Consider the following 22698-nt stretch of genomic DNA (forward strand, 5'->3'; position numbering starts at 1 on the left):
TGGGGTTCGCAACACACAAGATACTGTCAGCTAATTCATCCTAGGACAGTCAGACCTCTGCTCCTGCTGGCTGTCACAGATGCTGACCCTTAAGCCCTGGTTGCAAACTTCACTCAGCTATTTGGAGCCCACCTCTAATGCCCTCTCCTCACAGGCAGAGAGCTTTTTCTAAAACATCTATCAGATGATTCGTCCTTTCTTAAAAGCCTTCTCTGGTCCCTGGACTAGCTAAGCGATGAAGTCTAGATCCCTCAGTTAGGCGTTCAAGACCATTTACATCCTGTCTCTCCAGCCTCATCACCCTTCCTCTCACTTCACAAACCTCACCCATTCCCCAAAGGCTCTTCCATGGCATGTGCCTTTGCCTTTACTGGAAATCCCTTCCCCACACTAAGTCATCCTCCAAGGCTCAGGGCTGATCCCACAGTTGCCTGGGGGAGGCTTCTCAAGCTTCCCCTGGCCCAACAAGCCTCTCCCTCCTCCTCTGTGATTCATAAATCTTCACTGAGGCCTTAGATCATTATTATTTGTAGAAACCAAAATGTCAGCAGTGGTTTCCCTCACGTAGGATGATTATGAAATTTTATTCATTTATTTATTTTTGGCTGTGTTGGGTCTTTGTTGCTGCGTGCGGACTTTCTCTAGTTGTGGCGAGCGGGGGCTACTCTTCAGTGCTGTGCACGGGCTTCTCTTTGTGGTGGCTTCTCTTGTTGTGGAGCATGGGCTCTAGGTGCATGGGCTTCAGTAGTTGTGGCACTCAGGCTCAGTACTTGTGGCTTGCAGGCTCTAGAGCGCAGGCTCAGTAGTAATGGTGCACGGGCTTAGTTGCTCCGAGGCATGTGGGATCTTCCCAGACCAGGGATCGAACCCGTGTCCCCTGCATTGCCAGGCAGATTCTCAACCACTGTACCACCAGGGAAGTCCCAAAACTTTAAAAAAATACTTTACCTTTCAAAATTTTGAAAGTGAGCATGTATTACTTTTATAATGAGAAACAAACTTTTAAACAGAGGAAATAAAATCAGACCTTTTTATTGAGGAGACATCTTTTTGTGTAGTTGGCCTAACTCTGTCCCCAAATACCTCATCAGGTAGAAACAATTACCTTCCCTTTTGTTCCCCTACTCTTTTTTGTGGCGCCTGTCACATTTGGCTGAATTTATCTGTCTCTCCTTGAGAGCAGGGACAGGCTTATTCATCTTTGGGGTACCAGCCCCCAGCATAGAGCACAGAGAAAAAAATCATTGATTGTCTGGTGAAGGAAGAAGCCAGCAAATGATTGATCCTGAAGCAGATCTAAATAAAATCTGACCCTATCCTGACACTGACAATCTAACTTAACCCTAACTGCAACCTGGACCGATAGACAACCCTGCTCCTAAAGCTCATCTCACCACCAATCTTCTCCTTAAGGGTGAAAAGCCACTCCCTCAAAGGCTGGAATTTACTCAACCACCATTTGTGGTGAACCGACAGAGAGCCAGGTTCTGTGCTGGGTACTGGGGCTTAGATGGCAGGTGGGTGCTAGGCTGGGACCAAGTTCCCCAGAGGCAAAACTAAAGGCCAGAGCTTGGGAAAGATAGACATTCAGTCTTCAGCTTCACGACAGGTACATGGAGCCAACTCCCCAAGTCTCCCATGCCACTCTTCTGTCATCTTCCTCCCTCCTCCCACCACCATCCAGGCTCAGCTCCCAGATTAGCAACTTAGGTTATTCTTGGAGGAATCTTCACCAGGTGTTAAAGGCACTGTGTGCCTGAGGCAGAATGAACAGCGACTGATGGAGAGAGGGAAGGAGGTCAAGGCCGACAGGGAACGGGCAGTGTGGAGATACTTAAAGAAAGAGCTAATCACTTCGTGGTGGAGGTGGGGGGGAAAGATGGAGACATGGGAGAAGGGAGGAGAAGAGAAAAATCATGACTGGAGGAGGGAAGAGAGGGAACAAGAAAGGAAAAAAGCAGGAGAAAAAAGAGGCATAAAGAGAGAGGAGGGGAAAAAAGAGGGAGGAAAGGAGAAAAAAGGAAGGTGGAGAGAAGGACTTGTTAAAAGGAAAGGGGGAGAAAGGAGGAAGAAGGGGATGACCAACAGACTAAGAAGGACCACACATGGGTGACAGGCATGTGGGTGGCACCCTAGACTGATGCTCAGAACTCAGGGGGTGGGCGGGGAGAACATGGCAAGCAGCCTGCAAGGCCACTCCCAGCTCAAGGCTCCAAGGCACCAACAGTGCTGCACATAGTCATGACAACTGTTCCTGGGGAGACAGGAAGCCTTCAAAGGGTAGCTGTTGGGCAAAGAAGAGCGGGAGACAAGCTTGGCACTGGCCAGCTCTGCTGCTGTGTGCCCAGCCTACTCAGCCTCTCTGATTGTGAAGAAGAGCCAGGCACACACGCTCCATCTTCCCCATCCTTTCCATTGATTAGGGGCACCGGGTCCTGGGCCTCTGTCTCACGTGCCCTTCCTCTCGTGCTCTCTTCTCCCTGTGAGTAATGCTCCAGGAAGAAAGATGTAAGTTGCTCAGAGGTTATACCTCTGGGGAACTGTGCCGATTTCTATCGTATCAAGATATTGAATCTCTATGAACTTGGACCCCCAGCCCAGGGATAAACTTTATAGGGAAGCAATATGTGGATTCACTTAGCACTATGTCCAGAATGATCTCTCTAAAACACTAATTTGAACCTGTTGTTTCCCTGTTCAAATGTCCTCACCTACCAGATAAAATCCAAATCCCTCATCCCAGCACACAAAATCCTTCATGACCTCTGCTCTTCTTACCCTCTCACTTACCTTCTTAGCTTTGCACATATGTACTATTTTTCTGGAACATTCTTACCCATTTGTCCCTCTGGCTAACTCCTGTTCATCTTTCAAAACGCAGCATATGTGTCAGCAATTCCAGGGCAACTACCCTGACTTCCCAGGCTGGGTCAGAGCCCTCCGCTGGGTTCCCACAGCCCTGGTGCCACTCTCATCACTGCACCTGTCACATGATGTTTTCATTGCCTGCTCACTGATCTGTCCTCTCCTCTCATCTGTGAACTTTTTGAGGACAGGAGCCATGTCTGATTCATTCGAGTTTCCCTAGCACATAGCACAGAGCCTAGTACGTACTAGGTTTTCATGAACAGTTTGATGAGTGGGTGAAGGAACAAATCTCATACCAGTCTTGGACAGCATTGAAGGATTCCTCATTGGTGACGTCATACATCAGGATGAAGCCCATGGCTCCACGGTAATAGGCTGTGGTGATGGTCCGGTACCGCTCCTGTCCAGCCGTGTCCTGGGTGGGAAAAGGAAAGTGTCAGCCTCCTAGAAAGTCTGCTTTGTTTCTAAAGAGTCCCCAGGACAATTAAAATCATCCAAAGTATATTTAAGGAGCACCTATTATGTATCTTTTATTGTACTTGGTGACTAGAATAAAATGGTTTCTGAAACCTCATAGAAATTAATAAGAAGATAATTAAAATCCCAATAGAAAAATGAGCAGGAGTAAAGAACAATTCACAGAAGAAATGTAAATGGATAATCATTATATTAATAGGTTTTAACATTATTTTTAATTATAATTCCCATTATAGTTGAGGATGTAGTGAGATGTATAACCTCATACCTTGCTTGTGGGAATGACACTTGGTTCAATCTTTCTGGTAATCAATTTGGAAGTCCCAAGAGCATTAAAAATAGTTGTATCCTTTGAACTAGAAATTTTTCCTTCTAAAAACTTTTTCTACAAAAATAGAATATCAGACAAATATTTATGCACAAAAATGCTTCTTACAACTTTATTTAGACATTGAAAAACTGACATCAACCTATATATTCAACAATAGGAGAATGGTTAAAATACAAGATTTTTAATGTGTTTATTTATATAAGAATATTTATTATAATGGAACAATTCTTGTATGTGCGATATAATGTCAGTTTCATAACTATATATGCAGAGAAGAAAACTGGAAAGAAACACATCAAAAGGTTAATAGTGATTATCTCTGTATGAAAGATAAGAATTACCAGGATTTTCATTTTCTTCAGCTATTTTTATTTCCTCTATGCTAAGCATGTATTACTTATATAAGGAGAAACAAACATTTTTACTAAAAAAAGACGAAGACAATTCTTTATCTCAAGCAGCTCACAGTCTAGTTGGAAAGACAAACATGTAAGCAAGATAAGCCAAGCCCCACAACAAAGTGTTACTGGAGTACACTGGGATGCTTCACAATGCCCACATGGTCCTTATGTGAGGGGCCAGCCGGTCTTCTCTGAATCATTAGTTTTAGATGTGTGATACTTGAGCACGTATAAAACATTTCCTCATATATTACTTATTTAAATTTTATAATAATCTCTATGAGGTAGGGATCAGTATTTACATTTTGTAGTTGAGAATGCAAAAATGCAGAGAGGGTAAGTGATTTTTCCAAGGCCACAATGCTGGTGACAAAAGCTATGCCTTAAATCTAGGACTTCTGATTCTAAGTCCAATGCACATACCATTATACCTCAATCAATGAAAGATTTATCCACAGGCATTTACTGAACACTATCCATAATGATAATAAAAACAAATAGGGACTTCCCGGGTGATCCAGTGGGAAAGGTTCCATGCTCTCAATGCAGAGAGCCTGGGTTCGATCCCTGGTCGGGGAACTAGATCCCACATGCATGCTGCAACTAAGAAGTCTACATGCTGCAACTAAGAGTCACACGCTGCAACTAAGAAGTCTGCACACCGCAACTAAGATATCTGCACACCACAACTAAGAAGCCTGCATGCTGGACTTCTCTAGTGGCACAGTAGTTAAGAATCCGCCTGTCAATGCAGGGGACACGGGTTTGAGCCCTGGTCCAGGAAGATCCCACATGCCGCGAAGCAATGAAGCCCGTGCACCACAACTACTGAGCCTGTGCTCTAGAGCCTGCGAGCCACAGCTACTGAGCCCGTGTGCCACAACTACTGAAGCCTGTGCACCTAGAACCTGTGCTCTGCAACAAGAGAAACCACCTCAATGAGAAGCCCATGCACCACAAAGAAGAGTAGCCCCAGCTCACCGCAACTAGAGAAAGCCCATGCGCAGCAACGAAGACCCAAAGCAGCCAAAAATAAATTAATTAATTAAAAAATAAAAAAATAAGAAGCCTGCATGCCACAACTAAGACCTAGCACAGCCTAACTAAATAAATGGTTAAAAAAAAAACAAATAATGAGAACAATAAGAATTATAGCCTGCCATTAATTGTACATATGTTGCACCTGTTATCCACAAACTTTAGAAAAACCCTGTAGGGTACATATCATTACTCCCATTTTACAGATGAGAAAACTGAAGTTCAGAGAGATTGCCCATCAAATGTAAGATTTGGGATTCAAAACAAGTATGTCTGACTCCTACACCCATTACAGTATATTGCCTTGGCTATGAACCATACTTTGTGTGACACAGAAATGGAACAAGGACCATCCTTGCCCTAAGGAAGCCTCAGTAAAAGTAAAGAGGTGGCTAAGACATACCACTGAACTCATAATAGCAATATGTGGCAGTATGTCATCAGTACCGGGTATGTGGCATAAAGAAAATGTGTTACACAAGTCAGATAAAGTAGAAACATGGTGGTTTTAGGTAGTTATGGAAGATGTCAAAGCAGAGATAGTGTACCAGTTAGGGTAGACTGGGTTATTCAATAATACGCAATCTCAAAATCTCAACAGCTTCAAAAACAAGGTTTTATTTTTCACTATTTTTACATATCCATCAAGGGTTGTCTGGGTACTCTGCTTTTTGTCTTCCTCATTCCAGGATAAAGAGTGACAGGGTGGGGCTTCCCAGGTGGCGCAGTGGTTGAGAGTCCGCCTGCCAATGCAGGGGACACAGGTTCGTGCCCCAGTCTGGGAAGATCCCACATGCTGCGGAGCGGCTGGGCCCGTGAGCCATGGCCGCTGAGTCTGCGCGTCCGGAGCCTGTGCTCTGCAACGGTAGAGGCCACAACAGTGAGAGGCCCGCGTACCGAAAAAAAAAAAAAGAGTGACAGGGTGGCTACAAGAGGGAAAGAAAGTGTATGAGTCATGTGTTGGCTCTTCCACTTTTCCCATTCACTGGCCAAAGCAAGTCACATGCCCGTACCCAAGAAAGCACAATCCTATAATACGCCCAGGAGGAGAATGGGAAATGTGGTAGATGGCATAGCCACTCCCATGTACCAAGCCCAGGAGCATTACCTACAGATGTGCTTACTTGGTAACAGAAGGAGACAAACAGGGATTTTCCGAAAGAAGAATTTTCCAAGCAGAAAAGTGAAGGAAGGGTATTTTGGCAGAAGGAAGATTTTTTTCCAGTGACTATTCCAGAAGAACTTAAGGAACGGTGGGAAGTGAGTAGATGAAGCTAGAAAGAGCTTTGAATGCCATGCTATGGAGTTTGAACTTGATCTTTTTAGGGTCAAAGATTTTGAGACAGGAGATTAACATGATTGGATCTGAACTTTAGAAAGATCACTCTGACTCTGATGTGGAGAATGAACTGGAGGAAGTAGAGATGGGAGGCAGGAAAGCTGGTTGGTTAGATCTTTGCAGTGGTTCAGGTGCAACCTAAGACGGATTTGAACTAGAGTGGTAGCAATGAGGATGGAGTAGAAATAGACTCAAGAGGTATTTAAGAGGTGACTTACAGGGCATGATGACAGATGGGTTTTGTTTCTGGCAGGGCTCAGTTTCTTCATGTCCTGAGCAATTCAGCTCTGACCCAGACTTGCACATTACTCAGCAAAACAAAATCTGCATTTAACACACCCACCATCCTTGGAGAGCATAGGAATCACCATCTTCTGTTTGCTGAGCAGGTTTTTGGGTGTCTTACTCTTTACCTCAAGCAGCCTAACAGAGTATTCCTTCTGACCACACACAGTACTTCTCCCTAAGAGTTCTGGCAAACAGAATTTTATCCAGCTCATGAATGGGTGAGTGGCTGAATGAATTAAAGAATGAATGAAGAGATAGATGATTGAGTGAGTGAGGAGTGAGAGTGAGTGAGTAAACATCTAACACAGGAATCTTAGGCACTAATATTAGAGAAATATTCACTGTCTGCCATATCTCACAAAAGCTCTGTGTGTGTGTGTGTGTGTGTACCTATGAAACACTGCAGCAGAATTTGATCCTCCCCTCCCACGCTCTTACCTCTGCTTCCTGAGCTCCTCAGAGCCAACACAACAGATGAGACTCCTCTCTCCAATCTACAGGCTCAGACCTTAAATCTTGTCCTGTAGGGTTTAGAATTAAGCCACCTGTCCAGACTGGTGATCTAAAGGCCCAAGCAGGATTTCTGAGCAACTGCACTGCCAGCAGTTCTCATCTCTTCTCATTCCACCCACATTATACCATTTCTCTATGAGAGTTTCCAGTCTCTTATCTCTGCCTGGAGCCTGGCCCTGTGCCCCAGCTCTTTGACAAAGAGTCCTGCCACCCAATTGATGCCCAATTAATTGGAAATCCTGGTATAGAATAATAAATGAGCTTGGACATGGAATCAGTTTCACCTCTGTACTCCCAGTGCCTAGCACAGGGCTATGCACACAGTAGGGATTCAATCACCACCTTGCTAAACAAAAAGGCCATATAGTTTTAAGGTTAGGAGCACGGTCTCTGGAATTAGACTTCTGGGTATAAACCCCTGTTTTAGCACTTACTATGTGACAATGGCAGGCAGCCTCTAAAATAGCTCCCAATGATTGCTGTCTCCTGGTATTCATGCTCTTCAGTAATCCCCTTCTGGGGCAATTTTCCTTTCGGGGCCTTAGTTTCTTCATTTATAAAATGGGAATAATAACAATACCTATTTCACAAAGTTATCGTGAAGATTAAGAACGTTATTATATCTAAAATGCTTGGAACAGTTCCTGAAACAGAGTAAATGTCACTTAGGCATATTTTTGTACTTCCACAGTCAGCCCCAGGAGCAGGGCCAGCTTCCCAGGGTCTGCCCAACAGGAGTGAATGAGTCTCATGCCATGTGCCACTTCCTTCTCATTCAAACCTGCCCAGGGATGCCTCCACCCAGGGTCTCAATATGATGCTTCCCTCAAGGAGCAGAAAGTGGCCAGACAGAAAGGGAATGGATGAGTTAAGAGTTGAGCGGGCTTTGGACTTCCCTGGTGGCTCAGTGGTTGAGAATCTGCCTGCTAATGCAGGGGACACGGGTTCCATCCCTGGTCCGGGAAGATCCCACATGCCACGGAGGGATCTTGCACCACAACTACTGAGCCTGCATTCTAGAGCCCACGAGCCACAACTACTGAAGCCCGCGCACCTAGAGCCTGTGCTCCGCAACAAGAGAAGCCACCCCAATGAGAAGCCCGCCCACCACAATGAAGAGTAGCCCCCGCTTGCCACAACTAGAGAAAAGCACACAGGCAGCAACAAAGACCTAATGCAGCCAAAAATAAATAAATAAATAAAATGTATTTTTAAAAAAGAGTTGGGGCTTCCCTGGTGGCGCAGCGGTTGAGAGTCTGCCTGCCAATGCAGGGGACACGGGTTCGTGCCCCCATCTGGGAGGATCCCACATGTCGTGGAGTGGCTGGGCCCGTGAGCCATGGCCGCTGAGCCTGCGCGTCCGGAGCCTGTGCTCCACAATGGGAGAGGCTACAACAGTGAGAGGCCCACGTACTGCCAAAAAAAAAAAATTAATATAATAAAAATTTAAAAAAGAGTTGATCAGGCTTTGGTCTGACTCCCAGCTCTGCCACTCATCAACTGTGTGCTTTTGGACAGCTTGGTTCTTTCATCTCTCTGAGGCTCAGCTTCCTCACGATTTGAATGGAATAATAATGCTTACTTTGTAGGGTGTTTGTAATTAACTAAGAAGAAGCCACCCCAATGAGAAGTCCGCCCACCACAATGAAGAGTAGCCCCCGCTTGCCACAACTAGAGAAAAGCACACAGGCAGCAACAAAGACCTAATGCAGCCAAAAATAAATAAATAAATAAAATGTATTTTTAAAAAAGAGTTGGGGCTTCCCTGGTGGCGCAGCGGTTGAGAGTCTGCCTGCCAATGCAGGGGACACGGGTTCGTGCCCCCATCTGGGAGGATCCCACATGTCGTGGAGTGGCTGGGCCCATGAGCCATGGCCGCTGAGCCTGCGCGTCCGGAGCCTGTGCTCCACAACGGGAGAGGCCACAACAGTGAGAGGCCCACGTACTGCCAAAAAAAAAAAATTAATATAATAAAAATTTAAAAAAGAGTTGATCAGGCTTTGGTCTGACTCCCAGCTCTGCCACTCATCAACTGTGTGCTTTTGGACAGCTTGGTTCTTTCATCTCTCTGAGGCTCAGCTTCCTCACGATTTGAATGGAATAATAATGCTTACTTTGTAGGGTGTTTGTAATTAACTAAGATTATTTTAAATGTCTGGCTCATAATAGATACTCAAATATAGGAGTATTTGTCATTTTCATTATTATTTTACTTTTCTAAGCCTTAATTTCCTCAGCAATAAAGTGGTGATAATAATACCAGCCCTGAAGTGGTTATGTGAGGATCAGTGACAATGTACTGGTAGAGCTTGGCAGAGTGCCAGGCACATAGTAGGTGCTCAATGAAGTTCATAGTAGTTACTGCTATTACTGTTGATATTGTTGTTGTTGTTATTCATCTAAAGAAAAGCAAGGTTGGAAACAACAATCCAGCTCTCACTACCCTGTGCTCAATAGAAAGTAGCCCAGAGAATCACTTCTAAACCTCCCTCTCTCTTTTATTTTTAAAAATCACTTTGACGAACATTGATTCCCCTCCCACTGAGGAGAGTCAGAAATAGAACCAAAGAGGAGACAGGAAGGAGGAGAAAGAAAGAGGCATGACTCACTGGCTACTTGAGGAAGGAGACCGTGTCATCAAGAGCAATCAATTCACTTCTACGAAGCAGACACTCATTGAGCTCTTCATATGGGCAGAGCCTTATGCCAGAGAGCGGACACCATGATGCACAAGCCACCATCCTGGCCTGCAGCAGCCCTGTCAGCGTGGCCGACAGACACTTGCTATGTGCCAGGTGCTTTGATAAGTGCTTTATATATGGGATCTTATTATTTGTACTAACAAAATAAAACTGCTATGTGCCAGGCACTATGCTAAGCACTTTTCCTACTGTACTTAATTTTCAAAACAGCCTTGAAATACTGTTATCTTTACTTACAAATGAGAAAAATTTAAATAACTTGCCTACAACCTTGCAACCAGTTCATGGCAGACAGATTCAAAGCTAGGTCTGATTCCAAAGCCTGTGCTCTTCCTGGGATGCCCTTTGCTCTACGTTATTTCTCTTAATTATTATGTCAGCCTGAAGCAGGACAAGGGTCACAGAGGTTAAGTAAATTGCTAGAGTCACAAGCTATAAGGAAGCAGAGTCAGGATTCAAATTCGGTCTTTTAACAAGTGTGTATTTTCAGCACAGCCTATAGCCCAACCAGACTGTGTATTCTAAATCCCTCTCTGCCCCTCAGGACAGGACCCAGCCCACCCTGAAGCCTTCCAGATAGGAGATCCTCCAACCATGTCTAAGACTTCCTAAGGCCAACAATCTCCCCTCCACCAGAGGGTAAGGCTGGAAATCACCCACAAAGCTTAAATGGAATCACGTGTGTCTGGCACGCAGGTGCTCAACAATATTAGTTATGTTCTCTGTCTTGATTGAATCATTGATCCAACACAGATCCATCATTTCTTTCTGGAGTTTCCTCCTTGTCACCCACACATGCAATACTAATTTCTGCTCCATATGTCTGTTCATGCTACTCTCTCTGCCACAGATGCCCCCTCCCAGCTCCTCCACTTGTCTTGACTATCAGATTGTTGAGTTCTAAAATTAAAAGTAAATCTTAGAAGTTACTCAATCCGCCCGCTCACTTAAAAAAGGAATTCCTTCTACAGCATACTTACATTGAGTGTTCCCAATGTTGGATGCCTACCACCTCCAAAGGCAGCCACACCACTGATGGACAGTTCTGAGTATTAGAACATTTCTTCCTTCCATAGAGCTGAAAGCTGCATGTGGTAATTTCTATTCATTGATTTAACGCTGTTCTCTGGAGACCCAAAGAATAAATCTATTTTTTCACTCATGTGGCAGCCCTCCAAATATTTAAGTTCTAGGTTTGTTTAGTTCTTAGAGTTTACAAAGTTTTTTTCTTATTATCTCAGTTAGTTCCCAGAGAAATCCTGTAAGAGAAGAACCAATATCTCCATTACACACACACACACACACACACACACACACACACACACACACAAAACAACTGCACCTTGAAGAGGTGAATGATGAAAAGAGGCTTAAATAAAACCAGGTCTTCTGACTCCAAGAGACCAATGCACATGGCACAGGGCTACATCCCTGATGTTTTAAATCACGTGTGACAGGTACCACAATTAAACAGAATGACCAGAACAGTGACGGGAACTTGAAACTGTGTCATGGGAGAAGCAACTGAAGGAAGGAAGAAGCTTTGGGGAATCGTACTGCTATCTTCAAATATCTAAAGTGCCTAAAGGGAGGGTATTGCTCCTTTTCCTTTCTATTTTTTTTTTTTTTTCAAATCTTCACTGGGCACTGATTCTGTGGCAAGTGTTGGCTAGGTCCTGAAGATAAAAGGTTGAATACTACACATACCTACTTGAAGTCTACAGTGTCTGTTGACTGGAAAGAGAAATGTGCATTGGATGGGGATTCTGAGGCAGGAGAAGCCCATTCCCATAGAGCCTTCTAGCACCTTTCCTTGAGGCAACACTCTTCCTTTGGAGCTCAGCTCAGTAGAGGAACTAGCCTGACCATCCTGGCAATGTCAAATGCTCCAATTACAGGTTCTCCTGGCACCATATACTTCTTTTTAGCACTCCTCTCCACTGTAATTTTGTATTTATTTGTGTAATTATTTGATTAAAGTCTGTCTTCCCTGCCAAACTGCAAGGGCCACAAGAACAGGATGTCTGGTTTTGCCTACTATTGTGTCTCCAGTGCCTGGCACAGCCCTGGCACATGGGGTGGGGGAGATTTCCAAAAAATACTGGTTGAAAGGGTGAATTTTGTGGGTGACTGCAACATTTTTGACAGAGCACACTGAACGTCAGATGGGAATTTCTAAAAATCCAAATCTCATCTCCTTACTCTGGGTCTAAATCCCTTCCCCGGCTGCCCACACGATGGGGTCCAAGCAACTCCATAGAACATAGACCCTTCAGGATCTACTCAGGTTTCCTTTCCAGTTTCTTCCCTCCCATTCCTCCACTGAACCAGTGAGTTCCAGCTTTGCCTAACTAGTGGTTTACCAAACACTGCTCCTTCACACCCCTGGGCCTTAACCTGATATGTTGATCTTTGCCTGAAATCCCCTTTCTCTTTTATAATTCACAATCTTCTTCAAGGTCACATCCTCGGAAACTTTCCTTGGCCTCCTCTCCTCTGACAAAGTAACTTCTTCCTCTGCCCTTTTATGATTTGGCATTGTATCATCGCACACATCACATTTATTATAGTTACTGGTTCATTCATCTGTCTCCTCTTCCAGATTATGAGCGTCTTTTTTTTGCCACAGTGCGCGGCTTGCTTGTGGGACCTCAGTTCCCTGACCAGGGGTCGAACCTGGGCCCTGGCGTTGGAAGTGCAGAGTCTTAACCATTGGCACCTGGGAATTCCCTATGAGCATCTTGAGACCCAATCTTTATTTAGCTAAATCCCAGGCCCTCAAATATAGCATCTGGCACATAGTAGACACTTACTAAGAATGCTGGTGAATGAAACTCAAAGGCTGATTATGTGCTGAGGAGGGAAAACTCACTTAGAACCTCAGTATTGGTTGGAAAAGCACCTGTGAGAAAAGGGTCACCTCTTCTTTCTGATTCCTTTCCATGTTATAGACAAAAGAGGGAGGCCCAGAGCAGTGACAGACTTAAGAGGTCACACAACTAGCAAGAGGTTATCTCTGGGGCCTCCATCCCTGGATCCTGCCCTGTTATATACATGCTCCCCCAGCCAAACTCCTCCATCCCCCCCTCTTCAATTCATTCCCTCCAGGCCAGGTTGGGGGGTGGGGATGATGACACCAGGGATGCAAGTAATAAGAGCTTCTGGGCTGGTTCTCCCCTCACCCTGTGCCCCAACCCACAGCTGCCAAGCTCCAAGCCCTTTGTATTTTGCAGCACCTGGGAGCCGAGACATTATGTCCCATGGGAATGGGAGGAAAGCCGAGGGAGAGAGCTTTCCAGGGAGGTTCAGTGTGGCCAAGGAGAAGCAGAGGACTGAGGAAAGGAAAGAGTATTCCGTTAAAGCTGGCTTGGTGTTACACCCATCTGTCCTCAGTAGTACAGACCACACTCAGAGCACCCTATAGTTTACAAGCATTTTTGTTGCATCATCTCATTGGATCCTAAGAATGACCCTGTGATACAGATTTTTTAGAGCCAGAAGAAACCAGTCTTTGAGGTCATCCAGTCTGACTGCTTTATTTTGCACGTAGGGAAATTGAGACTTAGAGAGGTAACTTTCCTAAGGTCATGCAGCTACTTATTTTTTGGTTAGGCTGGGACTCAAATGCAAATATTCTGACTCCACATCCAGTATCCTTTCCAGCACACCATGAATTATTGTCACTATTGATTTACAAGTGAGAAAATTGGAGTCCAAGTGCACATAGGTAGTAACTGGTAGATCCTTGAGGGCAGAGGGCAGGAAAGAGGTCACTGGAATCCAGGACTTCCCTGCCCACTGTAATCCCATCTAACCTTTGAGGTCCAAGTCAAAGGGCACCTATTCTAGGAAGTTCCTTGGGATCCAGCAACATTTTTTCTGGGCCTTCACAGAATGTAGTTGGGCCTTTAATTTAGCCATAGCAGAGCACAGAATATTAGATCTAGAAAGTCCCTGTGAGAGTCATCAATTACACAAATATTTACTGAGCCTACACTGTGCCGGTGAGTAAAACCCACGTGATCCCTGCCCTCGGAATTCTCAGACTAGCGGGGAAGCTACCTCACACGTGACAAATCCTGTGACAGGTACATATAGGGTCACTCCCTCCCGCAGATGAGGAATCTGCGCTCAAAGAGATGAATGCCCTGGTTCTTATTTTTAGCCTTGATCTCACACAAAACCCTTAAAACCTCAAATCCTCTCACAGATACTTTCCACTAAGATGTAGATACTACATTTTACTTCATGCAGATAAACTGAAAGTTATAGGGGTTCCTTTCATTGCCCCTCAATGCACCTGGCATATCTTAGGTGTTCAATAAATTTTTTGTTTGTTTTTTTTTTTTTTGCGGTACGTGGGCCTCTCACTGTTGTGGCCTCTCCCGTTGCGGAGCACAGGCTCCGGACGCGCAGGCTCAGCGGCCATGGCTCACGGGCCCAGCTGCTCCGCGGCATGTGGGATCTTCCCGGACCGGGGCACGATCCCGTGTTCCCTGCATCGGCAGGCGGACTCTCAACCACTGCGCCACCAGGGAAGCCCAATAAATATTTTTGAATGAATGGATCACAGAACCTATATCAGGGATTTGTTTCAATTCTCATCTATAAATCCTCATTTAGACTGTGGATTTGGGGCTATGCCTTTTATTTCTGTAATAAAAGGAACAATGTCTAGAGCAATACATGGCACCTGGCAGGTATTCCAAAAATACTGAATGAACAAAGGAATGAATGAATGAGAGAAGCTGAGTAATATTATCTCTCTGTTGCCTTAAATAACAAAGAAGACATGCCCCAAACATACTCCTCTTATCAAAACCCCTCCTTTCCTCAGCTCCTCTGAAACCTCGCTTCACCAGTGCTCTCCCTACAACTCCCCTGCTCCTGCTCTGTCTCCTAAACTGGCTCTTTATCCCCTGGGCCCCTTACTTCCAAGTTTCAGATGGAAATTTCCAACTGCTGGACATCTCCACCTAGTCTGAACGCCTTAGACATGTACATAGTTGACTATTAAGTATGACCTATTTCATTTGTGTCTTCTCCAGCTAATATGCCTTCATCAGTACCTGGCACAGATCTAGGCACGTAGCAGGTATTTTAAAGATGTCTCCTGAAAGAACCATCATCCCTAACACCCCAGTGCTTTGGCATGGTCAAATTTAGCATTACAGTTGCCAATCCATTTCCTCTTCAGGCTTTTTGCCTCCCAATTGACATCAGCACCATTCAGAGCATTCTGCGAAGTCTCTTTAGGGAATTCGCTTAATTTGCCACCTGCTGTACACTTTAGGTGACTCACCCAACTCCCCTTCAAGACAGGAAGAAATGGGGGAAGAAGTGATGTGGGAGAGGGTCAGGAGGAAAAAGAGAGGCTTGAAACAAGATTATACTTAATATATCCCCAGGTCACAGCAACCAAAAGGAAATGAGAGTCAGGTCTTGTACTAAGAAACTGCTGGTGATAAAAATAGGACCCTTGTCAGGCAATTTGCAGAAGACAAATGGTTAATAAACATATAGTTGATTGTTCAGTAAGTAATCAGAGAAATGCAATTTGAAATAATGATACCATTTTTATCCTATTAAATTAGCTAAAATTAAACTAAGATAATATTTGATTCTGGCCAAGGTAGAGTACAATAGGAATTTCACTACTGAAAATCTATCTAAAGGAAATAATCTGAAACCTAGGAAAAGTTCTACACACAAAGATGATCACTGATCACTGCAACGTTATCCATAACAGCCCCAAATTGAAAAGTAGTTAAACGTTCAAACAATGGAGAACAACTAAACTTTGAGAGGCCAGAGATTGTGCCTCATTACTTTACCACTGTTTAGAGTGCCCAAAATATGGTAAATGCAACAAACATTGTTGATGAAAGAGTTAATGAATAGATATGGTATATCTTCCCTATAAAATACAATGAAGTCATTAAAAACATATTTATACTATTTACAATAGCCAGGACATGGAAGCAACCTAAGTGTCCATCGATAGATGAATGGATAGAGAAGATGTGGCACGTATATACAATGGAATATTACTCAGCCATAAAAAGAAACGAAATTGAGTTATTTGTAGTGAGGTGGATGGACCTAGAGTCTGTCATACAGAGTGAAGTAAGCCAGAAAGAGAAAAACAAATACCGTATGCTAACACATATATATGGAATCTTAAAAAAAAAAAAAAAGGTCATGAAGAACATACGGGCAAGTCAGGAATAAAGACGCAGACCTACTAGAGAATGGACTTGAGGACACGGGGAGGGGGAAGGGTAAGCTGGGACAAAGTGAGAGAGTGGTAGTGTATATATGGACATATATACACTACCAAATGTAAAATAGATAGCTAGTGGGAAGCAGTCTCATAGCACAGGGAAATCAGCTCGGTGCTTTGTGACCAGCTAGAAAGGTGGGAGAGGGAGGGTGGGAGGAAGGGAGATGCAAGAGGGAAGAGATATGGGGATATATGTATATGTATAACTGATTCATTTTGTTATAAAGCAGACACTAACACACCATTGTAAAGCAATTATACTCCAATAAAAATGTGGCTAAAAAACATATTTATAAAGATTTTCTAACAATTTAGCTGTACTTATGTCATAGTTTTACCTTCAAAAAGGCAGGATATAAAATTGAATATACATTATGACCTCAACTATGTTAAAAATTCATAGAAAAGAAACTGGAAAGAAACCAACCACAATGTCAGTAATATTTTCTTCTTTATGCTTGGATATAATTTCAAAGTATTTTTTAATGAGCATATGTTACCTTTATAATTAAGAAAAACTAAACCCATAATGATTAATAGCAGTTGCTATTATTATTAATAGTCCAAGGAGAAGGAGATATGGGAAAAATATGGAAGATAAATCATGAGTTGATCATCATTGTAGATGAATGATGGTGTTCAAGTACTAGTTAGCCTCCCTACTTGAGTGTATGTGTGTAATTTTCCATTATAAACAGCTAAAAAGAAAAGAAAACTAGTAAAGCCTAAAACAGCATGGCAGCTGGGGAGAGTACAAGCAGTTCCATTTTCACCTGAGTGTAAATACAATATTATATGGATTTTAAGATGCCCATTTCTTTGCACGTTTCAGCATTTCTGAAATAAGGATATATCTTATTGATAGCATTTTCAGTTTCTGAAACACAGTACTTAAAATAGGAAGTGAGGTTGGAGCTATATCGTGGAGGTATCGAATGCCAGGCCAGGCACTTGGACATTGTTTGGAAGGGAATAGGGAACCACTGAGGGATTTAGTGGCACCCAACATAGGGCCTATTGCCTAGAGGACATTCAGTAAGTGTGTGCTAAATGGTGAGGCTTTTGAGGATGGGGACACTGCTGCTTATGTCAAGGGCCAGGAGACACCGACCTCTATGAGGGAGGTATTTGAGGCCTTGCTCTCCCCTCTTTGTCGTCTCACGAGTCCCATCTCTCTCCAGCTCTGCAGGGCAAAACCATCAGGTTGTCTGATAAAGCCTTTCTGTCTCCAAACCCCCACATTACTTCCATTTTCCTGATAGTAAGAAATAATTCCTAAGAATCTGAGCCAGCACCAGAGCTAAATAAATGTGAATTTATTTATTTTAAATGTGAATCCACAGGCCTGGGTTCCATGGCACCTTCTGACACAACATCATAAGTCCTAAACCTTGGATGGAAGCCTGGCCCAGAGACCCTCTTATGAACTCATTTCCAAACAGAGACATATGGAGTTGACATATACAGGGTAAGTAAGAGATTAGAATGAACTCCCTAGGACTTCTGGGACTTAACTAGAAAGACAGTCCAGGATCTCCATCCTGCCCTGGGCTGTGTTTTCCCTTTGGTCTCATAGCTGCTTTCTTTTGGGAGTTGGCCCAAGTCACCATAGCAGACAAGTCCCCTGAGGAACATTTGCATACAGGTGCCAGAGTGTTCTAAAAATAGGATAAACACTCAGCTCCACAAAGCAAATGCCTTGAAATTTATTTACAAGGGAGGGGAGACAATCATCTGAAGAGGGAGGGGGAACCTGTCAGAGGCAGCCTGATGATAGTAAGGGGGCCACATGGTGCAGGCCAGGAGTCAGGAGGCCTGGGTATGACTTAATTCGATCATTAACTTGCTTTGTGGGTTTATGAATACCATCCCCCCACACACTCTGGGCCTTGGGTTCTCCATCTTTAAAACAGGGATATTAGACTAAATGATTTTTAGGGTCCCTTCTAGCTCTAAGGAGTCAGGATAAATAGTAATAATAATAACTGCTAACATGAAACGAGTATTTACCAAGTGTCAAGCACTGTGACAAGTATTTTTCACGCATTATTCATCAATCCTCACAATCAACTCTTTGAGGCAGGTAGGATAAAGAAACTGAGGCACGAAGAAGTTAAGTACTCACCCAAACTAACAAATGTTGGAGCTGGGAGTTTAAACCCTGTGCTATACTGCCTTCCAGGATGCTAGAATGCTACACTTATTCCTGTTTTTTTAATCCAACAGTTTCACTGCCTTTTTTGCCACCCCTCCCATTTTTTCTCCTCAGGTTCTAACCACTCTGAGCTAATCCCCCAGGTCCCAAACACTGTGCTCCTCAAAGTTTCTTTGCTTTTCTCATGCTGGTCCCTCTGCCTGGATCAGCCTGATCCCCTGCCCTGCTGAACCAGTCACTACTCAGAATTCAGTTCAAATGCTTCCTCCTCAATGAGTCACATTTCCTCCAATACCCAGGCAGAAGTGATGACTGATTGCCATTTGTTGAGACTAAGAGTATGCCAGTTACTATGCAAATTCTTACAACTTTTGGAGAGAGATTCCATTATTATACCCATTTTACAGGTGAAGTTACTGAGACACAGAGGTTAAATACTTGCCTTAGGTCATACAGCTGGTTAAAGATCTGAACCAGACAATCTGACCTCACAGCCTTCCTAAGCCCTTTTCTACCCCCTCTCTAATGAAATATGAATTGCCAAGGTGTTTGTCTCCTCCACCAGACTATAAGCTCTTCTAGTTTTGTTTTTTGTTTTATAGTATTGACTGAACTGCTGGGAGATCGTTTGGAGCAGCATACTTAGAAAAAAAAATCATCCTAGAGTCTGCCCAAACTGAAAAAAAAAAAAAGATGAAGTCCCTCCCTCCGTCTAATCTTTCTCTGCCATTTAAATCCCTTTGGGAACAAGACCAAAAATATATAACATATATTATATATATACATATTTTTTAATTCTATACCTTGGCACTATTTCTGTTTCCATCTCAGGGGGTAGGGGAATCACCTCCTCCAAGAAGCCTCTTAAAATCCTCATTCTCATCATCCCCTTAATTTTAGTGTTCTTTAGCACTTACATGTCATTTAATTAAACACAGCAAGCATTAATGAGTGAGTACTGTGAGGGGCAGTGGTAAGAGTATAGATTTGGGGGTTAGGCACATCTGAGTTCAAATTCCAGCTCTGCCGCTTCCTGGCACGTGACCTTGAACCAGTTATCTAACTTTCTGAGCCCATTCGTTAGCTGCAAAATGAATATCCTTTTCTTGGTGTTGTTGGGTAGATAAAATGAAATAAGTGTTGTGATAGTGCTTGGGTATCTGTAAAGTTCTGTATAAACATTAGTCATAATCATTTAATTGACAGTTTGCCCTTGATAATCTGCTGTTCTTCCCCTGGTGCCACATCCAGGACAGGCCTCAGATTCCTGGAGAGCTGGAGCTGGAGGAAAGTGCGAAGAGGGAGGAACCCAAGAAAGCAGGGCTGATAACTGCCCGAGCAAACTTCCGCTGGAAGGAAATTAAAGAGCTAATTATGCCTCTGCTGGTAGCTGGCCTTGGGCTCAATCAGTTGACACAGCAACATGACAGTGGGGGAGGATAGTATCCAAAGGGTACGTTTTCTCTCCCCACAAAATGGCACCTCATGGGAGCCTGGACACAATGTCCAACCTTTGAATCACCTCTGATTTTCTCTATTCACTCTTTCTCTTCTCTCTTACTTCCCTTTTCTCTTCCTCCCCAAGTCCTAGTGGAGAAAACTGAAAGTTTCAGCCAGTTTATGGAACTGTGGGTTCAGCCTGCAGCCCTATTAGAACATTCCCTGCAGAAGAGACTGGGCTATACTGGAATGGCTCCCGAACAGCACTTAATTGTTGCTTGTGGTTAGGTCTCACTTTTTTTTGTTTGTTTTTTTGTATTTTTGTTTTCTTTGCGGTACGCGGGCCTCTCACTGTTGTGGCCTCTCCCGTTGCGAAGCAACAGGCTCCGGACGCGCAGGCTCAGCGGCCATGGCTCACGGGCACAGCCGCTCGGCGGCATGTGGGATCTTCCCGGACCGGGGGACGAACCCGTGTCCCCTGCATCGGCAGGCGGACTCTCAACCACTGCGCCACCAGGGAAGCCCAGGTCTCACTTTTTATATGTGGAAATTGTGTGGTCCAGTGGGAATGTTTGGAGGTGAGTCACAGAAGTTTGGGTTCAAGTCTCACGTAATCAAGCTGTGTGACCTCTAGTAAAGCACAAGCACTTTACCTCTCTGGGCCTCAGCGTCCTCATGTATATAATGAGGACGACAAGATCCTCCTCAGGATCAAATGAGATCAGATGTACCAGATGATCTGACTGGACTGGTATCCAGAGGGCTCTGAGAGGAAAGCAGGGAAGAAAGCAGCATGTCCATTCCACAGAGACTAACCCGAAAGAAACCCCAAGCCTCCCAGCCACTGAGGAGTAGAACGGGCTAGAGGAGGTTCCTGGGGAGGTAAAACTTGATCTGAGGCCAAGAGAAGGGTTGGACATGTCAGGTGCACGGAGAATGCTGGCCTTAACTTTGAGAGGTATAAAGCTCAGCCTGAGAACTCACTTTTATTTTGCAAACTTCTATTGAATGCTTACTCCTTGCCAGGCCTTGTGCTGTGTGATAGAGCTATAGACATGTATCAGACCTGGCCCTTGCCCTCAGGGAGCCTGCAATCTGAGAGGAAGACAGGTAAGTTCCAGACACAGTACAACTGGTGAGTGTTGGAAGTAAAGGAGGGGCCCTTAATCCAGGCTCGGGGAGAGGTGGGTCAGGAAAGGATTCCCAGAGGAGGTTATACTTGAACTGAGTCTTTAAAGTCAAATGGAAGTTTCCTGGTGAGAAATAGGGAGGAGGGGTAATCTCTAAGGAGAGGGGGAAGGAAGTAGTAAAAAATTGCATCCTAACTCTCACAGCCAAGAAGAGCCTAAGGAGACATGGCAATTAAATGCATTATGGTATCCTGGATAGGATCCTGGAACAGAAAGGGGATATTAGGTAAAAAACTAAGGAAATCTGAATAAATTATGGATGTCAGCTTATAATAAGGTATCGATATTTGTTAATTAGCACAAATGTACCATACTAATATAAGGGGGTAATAATAGGGGAAACTGGGTAGGGGGTAAATGGGAACTCTCCTCACAATCGTTTGTAAATTTTCTGCAAATCTAAAACTATTCTAAAAAATAAAGTTTGGGTTTTTTTAAAATGCATGCTGTGTTTGGATTGGCAGTTTGGAGAACGCATGGGTGGAGTGTGGACTGCCTGAAGGGTGAGTGACTGAAGATGGAACTGGGAAGGCAAGAAAGGGCCTGGAATGCCAGGCAAGGAGTTTACTGGGTATGGATGGGCAGCCCTCCCTGGGTTTTAAGCAGTGGAGTGACAGTGATCGGAGAGCATATGGAGGGAGGAAGATTGAGGGCAGGGAGATCTACTGGGGCTTCTGATACAGTCTAAGTGGGAGAGAACAAGAATCCGAGGTAGGAAAGGAGCAGAGTGCCAGGCTCAGTTTGCTCTGGATAAATGTTTATGGAACAGAACTGAGGAGGGGATGCATTCAAGAGAAATTTGGGGGATAGAATTAATGGTTCTTATGAACAACTGGATGAGTAGGACAAGAGCTGAGAAGAATAAAGGAGGAGCCTCAGTTTTAAGCTGGTGGCAGTGGTTGGGGTGCTCAAGAGTGGGAGCATAGACACCTCCTTGGACTTGACCTCCCATCATCTCCCCTCTCCTCCACCTCCACCCTGGGCCTGAGCTCAGAGCCTCTGCGTCATTAACACAGAGTTGACAGTCTTCACAGAGGAATGTGAGAAGCACAGGCGTACAGAGAGGGTAAGAGTTTCCAGCTGTCACCTGGCAACCCAAGGTGTGGGGCAATGGTGCTGGGCCATGGTGTGGGGGAAAGGGGAGTCTGCAGAAGCAAGGAATTATAAATCCTCAGTCGAGTGGCCTCCCCGACTCCTGCCCCTGCCCTTAGCAGCATATCAGGCAGGACCCAAGCAAGCTAGGAGAATCTCTTGCCTTTGAAGGTAACTGGGCATCTTCAGGGGCAGAGCACTGCTTCTCTCTCCATCCCCCACTGAAAATGGGAGTAAAAGGTCCATGGCTCATATCTAATTTCTCTGCTGATGAACTCTACCCTGTAAATGCCATGGCTTCAATCTCAAAATCGGCAGTAACCAAGACCAATCACAACAGTACAGCACAGTAGAACATTCAATAGTGGTAGAGTTATCCTGCTCTACCACTCACTGTGCGACTGTGGGCAAGTTTATTGAGCACCTAATATGTTACAGGCACCATGCTAGGTCCTTTCCTTATATTGTCTCCTTAATCTTTACTGCACTACTAAGAAGTAGCCATTAATGTTATTCCTATTTTACAGCTGAGGAAACGGAGATTCAGAGACATCATAACTTGTCACACTGCCGGTGCCATG

At 44.3% G+C, this 22698-nt stretch overlaps 1 protein-coding gene across 1 annotated transcript in view; it reads right to left on the reverse strand.

Moving 5' to 3' along the window:
- RAB3B (RAB3B, member RAS oncogene family) overlaps nt 1-22698 on the reverse strand; it is a 58064-nt gene that overhangs the window by 12525 nt on the left and 22841 nt on the right. The window contains exon 3 of the mRNA XM_024739278.1: nt 3165-3283. Coding sequence (XP_024595046.1) covers nt 3165-3283 — 119 coding nt within the window. The remainder of the gene's footprint in view (nt 1-3164; nt 3284-22698) is intronic.

Source organism: Neophocaena asiaeorientalis, unplaced genomic scaffold (assembly GCF_003031525.2).
Source record: "Neophocaena asiaeorientalis asiaeorientalis breed wild unplaced genomic scaffold, Neophocaena_asiaeorientalis_V1.1 scaffold138, whole genome shotgun sequence".
Taxonomy (NCBI): Eukaryota; Metazoa; Chordata; class Mammalia; order Artiodactyla; family Phocoenidae; genus Neophocaena; species Neophocaena asiaeorientalis.